Source organism: Tarenaya hassleriana, unplaced genomic scaffold, assembly GCF_000463585.1.
Source record: "Tarenaya hassleriana unplaced genomic scaffold, ASM46358v1 Cleome23, whole genome shotgun sequence".
NCBI lineage: Eukaryota > Viridiplantae > Streptophyta > Magnoliopsida > Brassicales > Cleomaceae > Tarenaya > Tarenaya hassleriana.
Window position 1 is genome coordinate 375,397 of NW_010965625.1, and position 19,396 is coordinate 394,792.

General features: G+C 34.4%; 2 protein-coding genes and 1 long non-coding RNA gene across 3 annotated transcripts; 2 read left to right on the forward strand and 1 right to left on the reverse strand.

Moving 5' to 3' along the window:
• The first annotated feature begins 175 nt into the window (after positions 1 to 175).
• On the forward strand, positions 176 to 1,008 carry LOC104815225. The gene is made up of 2 exons (XR_772052.1): positions 176 to 266; positions 737 to 1,008. It is a non-coding gene; the product is annotated as an uncharacterized LOC104815225 (long non-coding RNA).
• Positions 1,009 to 1,181: 173 nt separating this feature from the next.
• LOC104815226 (mitotic checkpoint protein BUB3.2) lies at positions 1,182 to 4,693 on the reverse strand. Its single transcript, XM_010543545.2, has 9 exons — positions 4,502 to 4,693; positions 4,269 to 4,399; positions 3,835 to 3,917; positions 3,298 to 3,564; positions 3,147 to 3,222; positions 2,904 to 2,984; positions 2,533 to 2,611; positions 2,327 to 2,427; positions 1,182 to 1,472 (listed from the first exon to the last, which is right to left on the reverse strand). Exons 1-9 carry the CDS (start codon positions 4,613 to 4,615, stop codon positions 1,385 to 1,387), a joined length of 1,020 nt encoding a protein of 339 aa, XP_010541847.1. The 5' UTR covers positions 4,616 to 4,693; the 3' UTR covers positions 1,182 to 1,384.
• Positions 4,694 to 10,790: 6,097 nt separating this feature from the next.
• On the forward strand, positions 10,791 to 11,896 carry LOC104815227 (zinc finger protein AZF2). The gene has a single exon (XM_010543546.1). The coding sequence runs from the start codon at positions 11,021 to 11,023 to the stop codon at positions 11,582 to 11,584; it is 564 nt and encodes a 187-aa protein (XP_010541848.1). The 5' UTR covers positions 10,791 to 11,020; the 3' UTR covers positions 11,585 to 11,896.
• The last annotated feature ends 7,500 nt before the right edge of the window (positions 11,897 to 19,396 follow it).

Genomic DNA, 19,396 nt, shown 5'->3' on the forward strand with positions numbered 1-19,396 from the left:
AGACATCTTCCTTGACCGTGAGAGTGTAAACTCTCGGTGCAACACTCGATCTCCTCAGTGGTAGACGCGGAGTATAACGAACGAAATTTTTATAAAAAAAAATGAATTGGGGTTTGGTGATAAAAATTAAAAGTTCTGGAAAAATCTGTTATTTCAGTTAGGGTCTTTTAAAACGAGCCGAGGCAGCGGAAGCTGATGCCGAGGCAGCTCAGGCTTTCGCTGAAGCCGCTTTGAAGACTTTGAAAGGAAGAAACTCCTCCAAACTGGTATGTACACATTCTGACTACCTTACTATATATGTATAGTCCTCAAAGCTCCAAGTTACTAGGTTTTGCAACAACACTCGAATGCCATAAATTAGAGGTGGGCACGGGTTGGATATCTGATATTTTTTTCGGATTATTTAAACCACGAACGTTTTTGATCTCATGAGTTATTACTCGATCTCGGATTGGATCTGTTTTCGGGTTATCTGAACCCAAATCCAAAATTTCAATATGCTTGCAATATCTCTAAACCCTAGGGAAAAATGTATATTTTCTGTTTATCTGGTACTAGGTATTATCCGATCTCAAATCTAATTACGTGAATTTGAATCTGATTTGCGTGTTTTCCTCTCGTTATAACCCAAATCCCGAACCCGGTCAACGGGTCGGTATCCAAAATTCGGGTTTCTTTTCACGCAACATACCAAAAAGGGAAATCTTTTGAGGAAACGAAAGCGGTTTTTTTGCAGTTGATGCAGGCATGACATCGGCCGGCCGGAGAAGACGGTGATGGAGATATTCGTGAACACGACGAGAACATGTAGGTAACGTAGCTGATGTATGGAGGTATATATATATATGGCTTTGTGTTCTTTTTTTTTTTTGGGAAACCTTTAGTGATGATTCTTTATATTTCTACACCTTGAAGTTGAACTATATTCTTCCTAAGACGTAATCCATTGCCTTGTTAATTTTCTCTCCAATTAAATGTTTCCAGCAATGGGGTATTTTTTTGGTTTCATCTAAAAGTTAATTTCGCATTCTTTTGAGTTTTTATTTATTTTCGTTTTTCAGGTTTGTTAATACTATTCACCTCAATTGATTTTTATATGATCTCATTGACGTGGAAAAAGGTTATGGTTTTAATTTGATACGACATCTTGATATTTTGAAAAAAAGAAATGGTGTTGCATAGAACCGAAACCAATCAAAAACCAGAAATGGCAAATACACTTAAAGCCATACTTTGTAAATGAACAAACCTTGGGACATAATATTATGATCCGACTTCACGAGCAGATTAAAAAAAAAAAACCGTAAAAGAAGTTATGGCTGTTATTACTACACGACCAATCATAACAAGATGGGTGTTTTTTTTTTTTGTCTCGTACTCAAAACTATGCCGGAGGATTTGGGTATGCTTTGGGTTTGGGTTTCACTTCGATTTCGTTTACGCTTCGTACGAAGATGGCATCTGGCTCATGCCTGTTCAAGAACATAACCCACAAGTACACAGTTGGTTAGTGAAACATCTAATAATATAGTTCAAGAGAAAACGCCACAAACAAGAAGAAACGAGAGATTGTTGCGTCTTTGAACTGATTCAAAATTTCCCAGTGTGTGTAAAGGTGCCACCGTGCCAAAACTGAATAATGTACCAGACCCTACCAGCGTCATGATCCACCGGAGGGACAAACACGGGTCCAACAAAGAAAACCCGACCTTCAGGTTTTGGTTTCCAGCCAATGTTTACTTGTACCCACAGATAACCCGAACCGAGGGGATGAGGGCACAAGGGGATGCCATGAGAGGATGAGGGGGCGAGGCAATGAGGTTCAGAGACTACTACACCTAGGTTTAAACATTTTGTTTTCATGATTTCTTCATCTTTTTCGCATTTCATCTTTATTAAAAATAAAACAAAGGGCCTTTCTTCTCTGAGTCTCTCTTTCCTCACCCCTTGCCTCTTTCCTCGGCCCCTTCACCTTGTTGGACCATGCCTCATGTTTCTCCCCTCGCCATCCGAGTAACCGAATGGTACCCAAGCATTTGGGGCATCTAACGGGTATCCAAGTCCAAGTACCCAGCCAGCACGAGTACAGCAACGAATTCCGAACCCCGGAACCCGAGAGCCATGGGTTCGACATCGGGTACGCAACCCGTGTCCAACCCTAATACATGATAATCCTTGAAACGGAAAATTTGTCGGTCAACATAAAGGTAAGATAAGATGCCCCCAACTAGACTGGCGACTAACAGGATTGCCTTTGATACGTTAAAACTATGTATCCAGATGCAGAATTTCGTTCAATAAGAATAGGTAAAGAAAAGAGACATACTTTTTATCTCCCTCTTCAAAGGTGTAGCTTGAAGCAACAGCCAGTAACCGACCATCTCGGCTGAACGAGAGTGCAGCCACACTTGATGGATACTTTGAATACTGAAAAAAGGAAGAAAGATGCAAATTGGTAAATTCCGTGTCGAATTAAACAACCAAAAAGGAATACTTGAAGGAAATCAGCAACATTTATTGCAAACACCTAACCTGATACAGCCGCTTCTTATTGTTCCCATCCCAGATGTTAACAAAACCATCACAGCCTCCAGTTGCAAAAGTTCCATAACTATAATTCCAAAACCTCATGTTACTATAAGTAATAAAATTGGTACCAAAACAGATTCTTAGCAAAAGTTTCTGAAAGCAACCAAAACCAAATAATAGTTTTGTGATTATAAAAATATAACCGAGAGAATGTAACCATTTCCTGATTTCCAAGGACTAAATGGCATCCAAGGTAATTTGGTGATTTCCTTCGAAGTCCATTTATTGTCAACGGGCAAGTCTAGAACGCAGGAATAGGGGAAACAGAATTTCTGGAAGGAAATAACTCTCGTCCTTCTTCAGACAAGACTCACATTGGATGGAAGGCAATGGCATTTACAGGGTAGACAATGTCCCTTCCAGCCTCTGATTTCCGGTGACATTTGAAAGCATATCTGGGGGATCAAAAAAATTAAAATAAATAAGCGCTAAAAAGTAGATAAATGGAACTGCAGTTAAAAAACTTGAACGATTTAATTGAGGACGAAAAAAATGAGGTGCTAAAGTTCCCCAAAAGATATGCGTAAGAAAACACAGGAAAATTATCGGGCAAATACTTTTTAGCTTGAGTAGCCTCTGATAGATCAAAGAACTCCATAGCAACCCTTCCTTCAACAGAGCTGAGTGCATATCCTGCAAAGCATTATTACACATGAGAAAAATGTAGAATATCAGTTGGCTAACATTCACAAAAAGTGAAATATCTACCGGTTCCATTGGGATAACAGCGTACACATCTGGTCTGATATTTCAGCGAAGACTCCCTTCTTTGCTCAGGCTGAGACATATTCCTAAGATCATAGATGTTTACATGCCTTCCTGCTGTTGCCACTACTACCCGGTTTCCAACAAGAGATAAAGAGTAAACACGCTCTGGTTGCTGATATGTTCCAACCAGTGTGCGTTCTGGCCCACTTGCACCTCTTGGATCCCAACATTTGAGTGTTTTATCCCAACTTCCAGTGATAACTTGTCCTGTGGCACCGCATGAAACAAAATGTGTCGCCATCGAATTTAGGGTACAGAGAAAAACACACACCAAAAAAAAATTGCTGGTTTAGCAAACTTAATTCATTATCCATCCCATTAAGATAAGCCATTTTGAGAATCATACATAACTTGTAATTTTAACTTCTGACCCTAAACTACAGCTTTTCCTAGATGTCAAATACACCAGATTAATGCATGGTAAATAAGGAAGTTATTCGACTAAACATCATAAGAACAATTTGCCTTTCTACCAACCTGCAGCATAAGAATACTCAACACATCGCACCGGTGCATCATGCTTTCCCAAAATATCTTCTTTTCCGGCGTTGAAAACAAGCCTGAAATAGGATAGCGACTTAAATCAAAAGAAAAACCCACAAATGAAAATCCTACAATAACCTCTGCAAAACACCTGAAACCAGATATCCATCCTACTGTTAATGAGTTTCTGAGGAATTTTTTTGTGTGGATATATAACTTATCTCTATGACTTTTCTCTCTAGAGTCCAGACCGGATACTTTAACAAAAAGCTTGGAAAAAGTCCACGATTTCTAAGCAAAAAATGTGGCCATAAAATCAACACAAAATTGAAAGAGAAAACATAGGATTCCTGGATAAGGTCATGTTGTTGTTGTTGTTGTTGTTGTAATAACATAGCTCTTTGCGAAATGGGTAAAAAAGGACAGACCGTCGGACTTTGTTGTCGGCGCAAGCGCTGAACCCAGAGGAATCGTCATGGAAGCAGCAATCGAGCACGGGACCGCCGTGCATGAACTCCCCCCTCAAAGAATCGGCGCTCGCGTCATACAACCTCACGCTCTTAGATTCAGATACAGAAGATCATCGGATCAGACAAATGCCCAGACCCAAACACAGTGAACTCAAGTGTAAGAGAATGGAGAGGGAGGAGGGTTTTCAGACCTTGTCCCATGAAGAAACGAGAAGGTGATCGCTGTGATTTGAGAAACGGAGATTGGAGATGCCGTCTGCTGGCGGATTTGAGAGTTCACGACCGGCTGCCGGAACCGTCGTCATCGGCGGTGTGGTGTGGTTGAAGACGAACTCTAGGGCTTTTGGAGAGAGAAAGAGAGAGAGAATGGAGAAGATTCGAAAAATGAGCGCTGCCAAAAATAAAAAGAGATTTGAATTCAAATTGGTATTTTTTTTATCCCACAAATTGGTATTTTTTTTAATTGTACTCTTTTAAAATTATTTAGTACATGAGAATTTCTTTTTTTTAGTTTCAATAAGAGATGATGATGATGATGATGATGATGATGATGATGATGATGATGATGATGATGATGATGATGATGATGATGATGATGATGATGATGATGATGATGATGATGATGATGATGATGATGATGATGATGATGATGATGATGATGATGATGATGATGATGATGATGATGAATTGATATTATTTCTACGAACTCAACTCGATTATTACTTAAATTTTTTACATTCTAAATATGTATCCTAATTATATTAAAATCTCATTAAAATATCCAATTTTTATTAAAAAAATCAAAATAAATACAAACTTTAAAACTCTTATAAACAAATATATTAAAACTTTTTATATCAAAACTTTCAAAATCCTGTCTAGATAAATTTCTATCGATCGACTGAGTTATAATCACCACATAATATATATCGTTGTTTTAAAAATTTTTAATATATATATCATAATATGATTAAACAAAATTGCATATATTATTATAGGGATCTTACATAATGATTATTATTATTTGCCAATGAGAGGAATATTCCTTTACCAAAAAAAATGAGAGGAATATTCAAAATCACATTTTAGTCTTTTTAGTTACAACCAAAAGGAATAAAAACCCTAGTCTACTGACACCTTAAAACGGGCCGATTACAAAAATACTTTTAAATGATACATTTGACTTCAAGCTATATCTTCACGTAAAACAAAAAAAATAACACTATCATAAATACCTTTATAAATATACATTTCTTATAATACCCTCTACTTTTTCATTTAATATAATTATATAAATAAATTTTTTTTATTTATCTCTCTTCTCTATCGTTCTCTCTTTCCTCTCTCTAGTTCTCTCATTCTTTTATTTTTCTCTCCTCTGTTACGTTCTCTTTCTCCAGTTAAGCTCTCTCTTCAAATTTTTATTCTTTCACATGATTTCTTAGTTAATTAATTAGAAAAAATAAAAGAAATCTCTAAAATTTTCATCTAATAAACAATAATCTCGATAATGGATAAATTTTCATTCTAAAATTCATTTTTTTTTAATTTGGACATTTAGGGTTTATTTTACTTTTATATTTATATTTGATTTATATGATATAAATAAAAAAACGAAACATATATCAATATAATGTCGTATTATATAGATATAAATGAGTTAAAATCAACATTACCATGATCCACACCAATTAAATTGATCATAAAGTTCCATGAATGAATCATGGTCAAATAATCTAACACATCAAATCAGTTAAACTAGTCAAACCCTTCGAAACGGTCATACTTGTAAGAATCGTCAAACTAGTCACACTCGTTTGGGGTTTCGGGTTTAGCCACACTTGTGTGGAGTTTGGCTTTTGGGTGTGACGAGTCAAACTGGTCAAATGATGTTCTAAATTAAATTTCTAAAGTTCAACGTGGTATATAAAGGCTATTATGACGTATTTACCGTATTTTTGTTATTCGTAAATTATGAGAGAAAATAATATATTCTACCCGACGCCAACGTGGTACAAAAAGTGTACTAGAACTTTGGGGTTTCATTTGGGAGAACATGGATAGTAAAAAAAATAAGTTGCTAAATTTAGAGAGTTGCAATTATTTTTTATTTATGAAAGTTGTTATACGGGGTATTTATTAACATGTTCATAGTGTGAAAATGATAAATTTTCGAAATTCGTGAGGGTGCGACGAGTTTGACGAGTTTGACGGTGTGACGAGTTTGACGGTGCGACGAGTCAAACTGGTCAAATGATGTTCTAAATTAAATTTCTAAGGTTCAACGTGGTATATAAGGGCTATTATGACGTATTTAACGTGTTTCTGTTATTCGTAAATCATGAGAGAAAATAATATATTCTACCATAAGTCAATGTGTTACAAAAAGTATACTAGAACTTTGGGATTTCATTTGGGAGAACATGGATAGTGAAAAAAATAAGGTGCTAAATTTAGAGAGTTGCGATTATTTGTTATTTATGAAAGTTGTTATACGGGGTATTTATTAACATGTTCATACTGTGAAAATGATAAATTTGCGAAATCCGTGAGGGTGCGACGAGTTTGACGAGTTTGAAGGTGCGACGAGTCAAATTGGTCAAATGATGTTCTAAATTAAATTTCTAAGGTCCAACGTGGTATATAGGGGTTATTATGACGTATTTAACGTGTTTTTGTTATTCGTAAATCATGAGAGAAAATAATATATTCTACTCCAAGCCAATGTGCTACAAAAAATGTACTAGAACTTTGGGTTTCATTTGGGAGAACATGGATAGTAAAAAAAATAAGATGCTAAATTTAGAGAGCTGCGATTATTTGTTATTTAGGAAAGTTGTTATACGGGGTGTTTATTAACATGTTCATAGTGTGAAAATGATAAATTTGCAAAATTCTTGAGGGTGCGACGAGTTTGACGAGTTTGACGGTGTGACGAGTTTGACGGTGCGACGAGTCAAACTGGTCAAATGATGTTCTAAATTAAATTTCTAAGGTTCAATGTGGTATATAGGGGCTATTATAACGTATTTAACGTGTTTTTGTTATTCGTAAATCATGAGAGAAAATAATATATTATATCCTAAACTAATGTATTATAAAAAGTGTACTAGAACTTTGACTTTCGTTTGGAAAAACATGCATTGTAAAAAAAATAAAGTGTTAAATTTATAGAGCTACGATTATTTGTTACTTATGAAAGTTATTATATTTTGTTAATTATAATTCAAGTGGAAAAAATATCTTCTACCCTATATCAATATATTACAAAAGATAAAATGTTTATAGTTTGAAATGTGTTATTTGTAACTTAGATAAAATGTGGTAAATATGCATTGTCACTTTCAAACATGGTGTAAATGGTTTTTTTAGAGAACATGCATCGTAAAAAGATAAATGCGTTAAAATTAGATTGATATTATTATTTTTAACTTAAGATATTTATTATATGGGGTGATTATCAATATGTTTACAGTTTGAAAGTGATAAGATTGCAAAATTTAATATGGTACGTCCGGTTTGACGGGTCTGACGGTGCGACGAGTTTGACGGCGCGATAATTTATGAAAAAAAATTGATCTAAATTAAGTTTTGAAGGTTCAATTTGGTGTATAAAGTTTTGACCCAATTAAATACATATGATTAAAATTATACTCGTAGAGTAAACATGATTAAGTATAATTTATTAAAAAGAGTATAAATGTTCTTTAAATCATATACAAATAGAACCTACAAAAATAAATTAAACACTCATTGTTAGTTTTGTTTGACTAGTGTGGCTAGTTTGACTAATTTTATCACACTAGTCAAACTCGTCAAACTGGTTATGCCCTTCAAATGCGATTAGTGTTAGTATGACCACATGACTTTTTAACCAGTTTGACTAATGTGATCATGTGACCATTTCACTAATATGACCCTTTTGACCACTTTTATCAAATTAGTCAAACTAATCACACAATTCAAGTCGACCAATATTATTAGTATGACCACTTAACTTCTTGACCCGTTTGATTAGTCTAACTGTGTGCCCATTTCACTAGAATAACCAGTTGAAGGGTGTGACCACTTCACTGATATGAGCATTTGACGAATGTGACCCGTTTAACCAGATTTATCAGACTAGTCAAACTGGTCACACCATTCAAGTGCGACTAGTATGACTAGTATGACCATTTAACTTCTTCCATATGACTCGTCTTCTGTGAAAAATATTGTTTATCATTTTCTAACTGAAATCCTAATTTTTTTTATCTATGCAACTCGAATAATATGATCAATTTGACTTGTTTTATTTTCTTTTATTGTTTACCTAAAAAATATCCACCTTTCTGGAGTGTTTATCGAAGAAGAAATTGCAGAAGAAAATCGTACCATTAGAGAGAAATTGTAGAAGAAAATTTACCGAAAAAGAAATTGCAGAAGAAAATGAAGAAGCTGGAGAGTTTTAAAAAAAAGTTTTATTTCTCCTTTCTTTTTTTTATCCACTCAGATGTCAGATTTTGACATATGTCCTTTTTTTTTTTTAATGATAACAATGTTTTTCTTCTTTTTCCTCTTTCTTCATGACAAGTGTTTCTTTTTTTAAGGATAACAATATCTTTTCAATGTTTTTCAGATTTTTTTAAAAACCCTAGAATTACAAGGGTATGAATTGAAGTGTCTGTACACATTTAAAGGCATATTTGTAATATCTCCTTTAAAACACGGAATTATACAAATAAGCGTGTAACATATTTCGTGTTTCAATATAAATGTATGTCAATGATAAATATCAGTCTAATAATCTATTGTTTATATATACATTAGACAAAAATAATATTAAATTATTTTAAAAATCAATTGTGACTCCAACACGGAACCCCTCCATTGAAGCAGGCCTATAAAGGCCCAACTTGATTGGACCCTGTTTTTTTTCATATATGTTTTCTGGTCACACTATTATTGCATTATTTTTCGTTCATCTTGTAAAATTTCGTGAAAAAAATACCCATCAAATAAAAAAAAAAACCAAGGAATAGACAGATCACTAAGCACTTTAGTTTCTCCATTTATGTTCTGTAAGCATAAATTCCAGACACGTTGCAAGGACACGTGTCGTCTTCTGGGCACGTTTTGTTCAAGCCGGTTTGCTTGTCGGGGATCATCACCAGCCGCGGAAGGACTGGAAAAACGAGTGGTGTAGAACCAGCCACGTGTCATAACGACACGTGCACAAAGCGGCTGCCGAGCACGCACAGTCTCCACTCCATTCACAATCTCTTCGCTAAATTATATTATCAAGAACAATAATCTATTGATATTTTCTGTTTATTTGATGGAATTTCATTATAAATTTAATTAATCCATAAGTTTCATTATAATTTTATAGGACAGGAAGTCTAAATCACGTATTCGCATCATATTTTTATTTTATTAATTTTTTAGGAAATTGCGTACGATTTTTTGTAGAACTTCCTTATCAAAATTATATAAATCTAGAAAAATAATTATTTTACTAATTCTAAATTTGTTTTGTTAAAATTCATCAAGATTTTAATTCCCACTAATTATAATTTATACCAAATATTTCTTTCATCGCCTAACAAGAGCATGTTTAACTAGTATATTTCATAACCATTCAATTGATAATCAGATTTTCCTTTTTTTTGGATAATCAATTCGTATCCATATTTAATTTAAATATTTTTCTATTTTCTCACATATTTAAAAGTTAATTTTATATTAGCATGGATGTATATAATTTTTTAAAAAACAAATATGGATTAGTGAAATATTTCATAGAAATTTTACTGCTCGGATATTTGTAGATATCGGTGGATTGAGAATGACTTAATTTTCAAGTCGCGTATTAGAAATTGATAATTTGTTTTTTCTAAATTAATTTAATGTATTAAAATTAAAAGATTGATGACATTAGTGCATGAAAATTGAAAACTAAATTAGCCGTGCACGCGTTTGATTAAAGGCGTGTCCCACACGACACGTGGCTAAGGAGCCTTCACCCTCCCTCGCTACAAAATGGAATATTTATATTTAATTTACACTAATATTTAAATTTCCACGAAAATTATAATTTTCTCAATTTTTTTTGTTTGCCACGATTTTTAATTTTTGACTTTGAATCATTCTCTCACTTGCTCATGACTACAAATTTATTATAAAGGAAGAAGTGAAAGTTCTTGACAATTTAAAAAAATAAAAAAAAACTCAGAAATTTTTTATTTATACGCTAATAAAATATTAATGAGAAATACAAATACAAATACACGTTTACCTACTAATTTATCAATAAAGTTAATTATTGTGACCAAAATCTTAAATGTTTATACAGTATTAAATTTATTTATATTTTTTCAAAATTACATTAAATAGTATGTATTTTCAAAACTATCAAATCCGCCCAATATTGTTGCGATTTTTTTTTTTTTGCAAGTACTATTTTAATATTCTTTCTTTTTTTTCCTGCTTATTAAAAACAGAAAAGGAAACATGTAGAGAAAAGGAAACTCTCCGTTAGGCATATACGTACACATATAGAGACAGTTGACCGACTTAACATTTTTGAGCCACGTGGTTACATATAAAAGGAGTCCAAAACCGTCGAGGAGCAGGCACAGTTCTTCACTCCCTGTCTCTCCCTCTAGAATTCGAAATTCTTCCTCTCTCTTCGAAGAACAAATCTCGAAATCTTTTATCGGTTTTTTTACATGGCCCTTGAAGTGATGAATTTTCCGACACCGCCGCCGCCGCTCGAGAAGTTCCGGCGAGAAGAAGAAGATGTAATAAACGACGCCGTTTTCATGGAGCCTTGGCTCAAACGCAAACGCTCGAAACGCCAGCGTTCACCGGATGCTTCTCCGTCCTCATCGCCGCCTGGCCCCACCGAGGATGAGTACCTCGCTCTCTGCCTTATCATGCTCGCCCGCGGCCGACCCACCGCGACCGCTCAAACACCAACGCAAACTGAAACGCAAACGCAAACGCAAACGCAAACGCAACAACAGAAGCTTTCGTACAGGTGTGGCGTGTGCGAAAAGGCGTTTCCTTCTTACCAAGCTTTAGGCGGTCACAAGGCGAGCCACCGCGTCAAGAACGCCGCCGATAATGCCTCCGTCTCCGGATCAAGAACTCCGGCGACCGTCTCCGGGAAGATCCACGAGTGCTCGATATGCCAAAAGGTATTTCCGACGGGGCAAGCCCTGGGGGCCACAGCGGAGGCGGAGGGAGCACGGAGTCGGAGGAGCGGAGCCGTCGTGGGTACATCGATCTGAACTTGCCGGCGTTCCCGGAGTACGGCGGAGGAGTGGAGGTGGAGAGTCCCTTGCCGGTGAAGAAACCGCGTTTCTTGACCGACCACGATGACGTCATCAAGGGAGGATTAGTTTCCACGATTCTGAAAATGTAAAAAATGTTTCTTTACGAACCCTTTGATTCAATCACATAGCTTACTTTCTCATATTGAATTCCATAGTTCATTTTTTTTTGTATATTTATATGCCTTGATTTCTTTTCTATTTAGAACTAGTCGTATTGTAAGGTTTTATTCGTTTTTTCTTGTTGTGGTTGATTCAAATTTAATGATTCATCATTCTTTTTTTTTGAATTATCCGGAAAAAAAAGATTGCGTGATTATTTCGACATATCTTTCGTATCCTTTAAATGTCGGTACCATGCTATACAAAGTATAACCAAATCTGGTTAAAGACTTAAAGGTCCATCGGATCATGGTTTAGATATTTTAGAAACCAATTTATATAAATACAGATATTTTATTAAAATGTCACATTGTTATAAATAAAATATATTGATGGTGGAGTCCACCGTTACTGTTCACGCCGACTTACTGACGTCGACTTACGGTTTATATATACGGTTACTCTTCACACCGACCGTATACGTGAACAGTAACTTCAGAATTTCTATAAATAGACCATTTGGATTATTTCATTTGTACACTTTCAAGAGAGATTAATAAGAAAAACATTCTTCTCCATTCTCCAAAAATACAGTTTTCGGTTATAGTTAACGATTTAATATCCGGGTCGTTAATATTTCTTCCGATTTCATAACATACGATCTAATATCCGGGTCGTTGATATTTCTTCCGATTTCATAACACGTTATCAACACGAACGCTCTTCTATAACCAAAGGTAAGATAATTTATCTTTAATACAAATATTTTCGTTCTTATGATATATACATGTATTCATTGATACTTGAGTGGAATTAACCCCAAGCTATATATGAATATCAATATTCTTTATAATTAATTTATTAACGGCTATGTCGTCTCGATTATTATTCATGGACGACTATGCCGCCTTAATTGTTAATCTGGACGGCTATGCCGTCTTAAATATTTATTCGTTATTGGACGGTTGTACCGCCTTAATTATTAATTTGGACGGCTATACCGCTTTAATTATTTATTTGTTTTTGGACGGTTATGCTGTCTTAATTGTTAATATTGGACGGCTACGTCGGCTTACTTATTAATAGACTATTGTGTTTATTCTTTATGGATGGCAATGCCGCCTGAATTATTTTATTTCTGCAAACGATAATACCGCCACATATAGACAATTATATTATATAATCTATATAAATTAATAAATATTCATCATGCAAAATATTATCATATATAATATAAATTTATTGATGATCATTTATACGAAAAAATTTTGAACTTAATCTAAAAAAATGTGCTAGTAATAAAATTTACAAATAAAGTTTTATAAATTCTTTCATATATCGATAAATTAATTATAAATTATTTGTTTCCTCAATAATTAGTTAATTATATACATAACCTGATCAATTAATTTTACAAAATAGTTTAACAATTCCTTTTAATAAATTATTTTATGTATAGTTTTATGATATAAATTGGTAAAATCATTTATAAATTTTTTAAAATTTATTTTTCTCCAACGACTACATTTAAAAAAATCAAAATAAAAAAAAAATCAAATTTTGACTCCTCCCCAACTAGGGTTGTCAAAATGGTTAATCCAACCCATTTGGATGCAACCCATTTGGGTTATATGAATTAATGGATTGGATTAACCCAATCCATTACTAATATAAAGAAAACCAAATGGTTTGGTTCAAACCCATTAACCCATTTGGGTTAATATAGATCCTGTTGAATCAATTATATCAATAATACAAATATACAAAAAAAAAATTATTATCAATAATACAAAAAAAAATACAAACATACTGTATTCAAACATACGTTAGGTAAATAATACAAATAAAAAATATTACATAAAAGCAATTAAATGAGATTACAAATAATACAAATAATATTATAACAAAATACAATTTAAGATTGCAAATATTGCATATAATACAAATAATACACATATATCTATATAATCAATTAAATAGTATTATCTTATTTTAACTAATGAAATACTAAAAATACTCAAATCGAGTAGAGGAGGCAACAAAGATCGAAATAAAGGTGGATGACGAAGAACAATGATGAAACGACGAAGACAATTGTTGGAACAAATTGAAATTAAGAGAGAGGCCAATTTAGAGTTTATGTGAGGGAACATGAGGGGGAATTGAAAAAAAGAAGAAGAAATTTTAGATTTAATAATTTTAGTTGGACTTATTTTTATTTGGGTAAACCTATCTAGTATACAACCCAAATGGATTTAAACCATATAACTCATTTAAACAATTCAACCCAATTGGTTAATCCGTTTGAATATATTATTAAATTGGGTTGGGTAAAAACCATTTAACCCAACCCAATTGACACTCCTATCCCCAACAGTTAGAAATAGTAAATTTTACCCTATAAATACACTCATCCATTCACTCAAAAACTCACACCAAATCATCTCATTCTCTTCTCTTCTCCCACAAAAAAAGAAATCTCTGAAGATGAATTTTATCAAAATTCTCTTTGCTCTAGCAATTTTAGCAGCAACATTTAGTATTTTCTTCGATAAAAATCCCGACCCACTTTTGTTTTCAATTTGCGTTGCAGTCTTACCTCTCGTTTATGTGTTACTAATTATAGCAATTTATATGTAATCATATATTTCATTATGTTGTATTTGTTGGTTTAGTGCTCTATGATGTACTGCTATATGAGCTTTATTTAGATATATTTGATGTATTGACACTTACTATGGTTATATGGATGAGTGTTTGATTCATTACATATTGTGCATACTTTATGTTATGAAATCCATGTATTGTTATGAACAATACTAAACTCCCTAGTCATATATCATTGTGGGAACAATGATGTACTAAGACTAGTATGATGTGTGATAGATGGTCATAAAGATGATGATGAGTATTGGATACGATCACAATCATAGGTATTCGTTGGAGAACGGAATACTGGAATGACCCGCATGAGATTGTCACATGGACAAGCGTCATGACTTGAATCTCATGTGACGGTTCCATTATTGGATCCTATGACCTGAGATGTCTACGGAATCCAACATGAGGAGTTGCGTGCTTTGAATACGTCAAACGTCCTGCGTAAAAGAAGGACTATAAAGGCGTGTATCAATTACGACACGAATCATGTGCTGGATTGTAGATAGTCAAGATGAGATTTGTACCTCTCGTAAAAGAGAGAGATATCGCTGGGCCCCTGATGTCGATCTAGGGGGTTGATCTAATCTTGTTTTATTTCCTAGATTCAACTACCGCAAGTGCACGGATCAATCGCATTATCTAGGGTCGAACACAAGTACGCGTAAGTATTAGCGATAATAATTACGAATTCTACTCGGTCTCAGTCGGGGTGATAGTTATGGTGGTGATGATGTTGATTAAACGTATATAAAAATTTCAGCAAATATAAACAACGGTTTAATACAATTCAATTAAAACATTGTAGGTGTCGGGATTTTATGGGTTATGCAAGGATTGTTTCTATGAATTTATTTCAACAATTACGGTTGTGATTTAGGGAATTCAAACTCTTTCTATAGAGGAGATTATTCTCTCGAATCTTTCTCCTCACTTTCTAGAATTTTAAACTACCAACCTCTCGGTTCAAAATAGAGTAAAACTCATAGGAGCATTAAACTCATTATCATAATTCCTAAGTGATATAATCATCTCTCGATGCGAAAATCGCCTAGATGAATAAGTGAGTTCCGGATTCAAATTCTATATCTCTACATAAATTTAAACCCTAAAATCAACATTTCAAGTGGCCAGCAAGATTTGCAACATTAAAATCCACTCATTCAAACCTAATCACAAAAACCCGTAATATACTGAAAAATATTAAACACACATAATCCTCAATAACCCATAAATCCTTAACCTACAATAATAAAATTACTCAAACATTATGGTAGATAAAATAAGTACAACAACAAAAACGAAAATCATGACAGAAAATAGAAGAAGAAACGACTCAGTTTTTGCAGCGTGGGGTGCTCCTCCGTGCTCTCGCTAGAAGATTTCTTCTACTTCTTTTACTCTGCATTTTTTTTTTGTCTGTCGAATATCTCTGAGAACTCTTCGTGTTCTCTGCTCTCCCCCCTTCCCTCCGTTCGTAGCATGCCTTTCTTTTTAAAGAGATAAAGAGTGATTGATGTCCTTTTCTTTCTTTTCGCAATGGCGCAAATCAAGAGAACGTGTTTTTCTTCTTTTTCCATATTATCACAACAAAACAAATTCGTGACTGCTCACACATCCTTTCACACACACATATATATATATACACACTATATATTAGATGTAGATATATATGTTTACGTGTACATATATTACATATATTAATACATATGCGTAATATGCGTATATACACATATTATATATACACACACATCACGTATGCATATTATAATCTATACTCATACATATTATACAAACGCATATCATACATATAATTATAATATATATACACGTGCACATATTATACATATATATCCACACGTATATATATATATATATATATTAAAACATATACATATTATATATATACACACGCGTAGCATACATATTTATATATATATATATATTATTCATATATATATATCTCTATGTATATATATAATTATCATACACATGCATAATATATATATACACACACATGCATGCATAATGTATATACATGTAACTATATGTGAACACAAATATACATGTTGCGATGTGCATATATTTATATATTATATATAGTTATATATATACTTATATATATAATACGCACTACCACATATATATATATATATATATATATATTAAATAATATGAGATAGTGCTATGTGTAAAGTTGTTTCTTTTTTCATTTTTTTTCAGATTGATTTTGCGTTCATCCAATGTTGCCTGATTCCCCTGAAAAATTTCTCGATGAAGCTCGTTTTCCGCTCTTTCCTACAAAATATGAAAACATCGAAATCAGAGTAAAATTGTACCGAATAGTACCTATAAAAATATAAATCTCGTGAAATAAAATAAAAATTATATACAAAAATATATTAATATATACATGTTATCAGCCCCTCGTGTGAGCGAGACTGTAGAAATGTGTGGCCACACTATAGACGAACGTCGTCTATTTCGTACAGTCGAACTTTGCAAACGAGAAAGCAGTCGAATCAAATAAGGTGGCTTTTCCATGCCTTATGTTCGACATATGATATCGTGATAAAAGGATCATCAACCGGAATCATCACTGACGTTCGTAAGATCACGAACAAACTCTATTCGAGATAGGTAGTCATAGTGTCTTGCTAGAGACCGCCTATGACTTGTATACCCGAGATGGATATTTTGGGTTATACTGCTATCTCGAATGAGCCTACAGGGTCACACACACAGGGAAGGATAAATGCACGAGAAAACGACGAAAACCCGAGACAGGAGGTCTAGACCGGACGGTCCACGTAGCTGGACCGGACGATCCAGAAGGTCTAGACCCAACGGTCCAGAGTGTGGTAGTCCGTTCGTTCTGGAGTGTCTGGAACGGACGGTCCACGTAACGCAGATCGTCCGTTCCGAAATGTCTGGAACGGACGGTCCACGTTTAAATCTGGACCGTACGTTCCGGCTTTTGGGTTTTTCAAAATTAAACCAAAATTTGGGTTAATCACTTTATAACAAGGAGATTAAGAACCCTAATATGGTTGGGACGAAAAAGTGAACTTCTACAGACCTTTTGGTGAGCTTTGAGGGTCTAAGAAGTGATTAAAATCCCGTTTTCTCGTAGTACATTACCGAACATCAGATTCGGGTCCTAGCAGACAAGTTCCAATTGTTGAAATCCATCCCGAGGTGTGGATACGTGTAGAGGACGAGGTAATCTTCCTCCCTTTTGTGATCGGACGAACACATCAATTGATATAAGCCCCAGATCGATTGAGGTAAGTGTTCTAAGGTTTCTACGAAATCATGCATGTTTGGTTTTAGGGTTTTATAGAAAATTTTTGTTGTACATCCGCTGCGCAAACCCTAGAATCGATCTCTTAGGAATTAGAGTCGCTATAGAGATCCTAGGAATTCCCAACAGTATTATCCATGGTAATGAATAAAGTTAATATATGGCTTATTTTTTTGTTTAGTCATAATGGCAAGAATGAAAAATATCGAGTTCGAGGTCCTCGACATATCGGGAAATAATTATTTATCATGGCAGTTGGATACAGAATTGCATCTCGAATGAAAAGGTCTTGGTACTACCATTAAAGAACAAAGTGCATCAAATGAGAATAAAGCAAAGACACTAATATTACTGCGACATCATCTTCATGATGATCTGAAAAAGGAATATTTGGCAATCAAAGATCCTGCAGATCTTTGATTAAAATTAAAAGATCGTTTTGAGCATCAAAAAACGGTGATCCTCCCCAAGGCAAAATATGAGTGGATGCACCTCTGATTTCAAGATTTTAAGAATGTCAGCGAATATAACTCGACATTGTACCGAATCATCGATTCTAAAATTATGTGGAGAAGCAGTCACCGAAAATGAGATGTTGGAGAAAACATTCTCAACTATGCATGCCTCGAATATTATACTCCAACAATATCGAGAAAAAGGGTATACAAAATATTCGGAGCTTTTATCATGTCTCCTATTGGCTGAACAAAATAATGAGCTGTTAATAAAAAATCACGCGTCACGACCGACTAGATCTGTATCATTCTCGGAAGCGAATGCTACAGAAAACAAGTCATTCCCTAAAGCAAATGCTAAAGAAAAAACATCATTCTCTGGAGCGAATTGTGACACCCAAATCCCGCTTCCTGTGAACAGGATATGCCACAGGGACGAAACCAATAAAATTTAATAAAATCAAAAGTACGGGAAAATTAAAACCTTTATTTCATAAATGCGCAGCGGAATAGTTTAATACAACATTTAACTATCACACGTCCGATCTTAAAATACAATGCAAAGGAAAACATCGTTTTCAAATTCAACACAAATCAAGTCCGTACGTGATGCTGCCTCCTCTTCAGTCGTTATCCAATTGTTACTCATACTCCTCGTGATCTGTAAAAAGGTGAAACCACGAGGGCTAAGCACAACTGCTTAGTGAATAATCCGGGTTGGATCCGGTAAACTCGTTCCCAACGAGAATGGTATTAAAACGATAAAACACAAAATATAATTATTCAATGTTAAACATAAATTCATATCGTATAAAATATCATCGTATCAATTCCCGTATGGCTTCACACCATCGGGCTAGCCATAAACCCTGGTCACTTCTCATGACCAGGAGCGCCTCTCACGCCCGTCACATCTCATGACGTTGGCTGTCGCATCTCAACAATCTAGTACGTATGGTTTCGCACCATAGAATTGTTGTGATTCCTGGGATCTCATGAGCGAATCTAATTCCTAAGAGATCGATTCTAGGGTTTGCGCAGCGGAAGTAAAACAAAAATTTATAGAACCCTAGAACCATGCTGCTATTGAATCGTAGAAACGTTAGAACGCTTACCTCAATCGATCCGGGGCCTGTATCTGTCGAAGAACACGTCTGATCACGAAAGGCAGGAAGAATACCTCGCCCTCTACACGTATCCACACCTCGGGATGGATTCCAACGATTGGAACTTGTCTGCTAGGACTCGAAT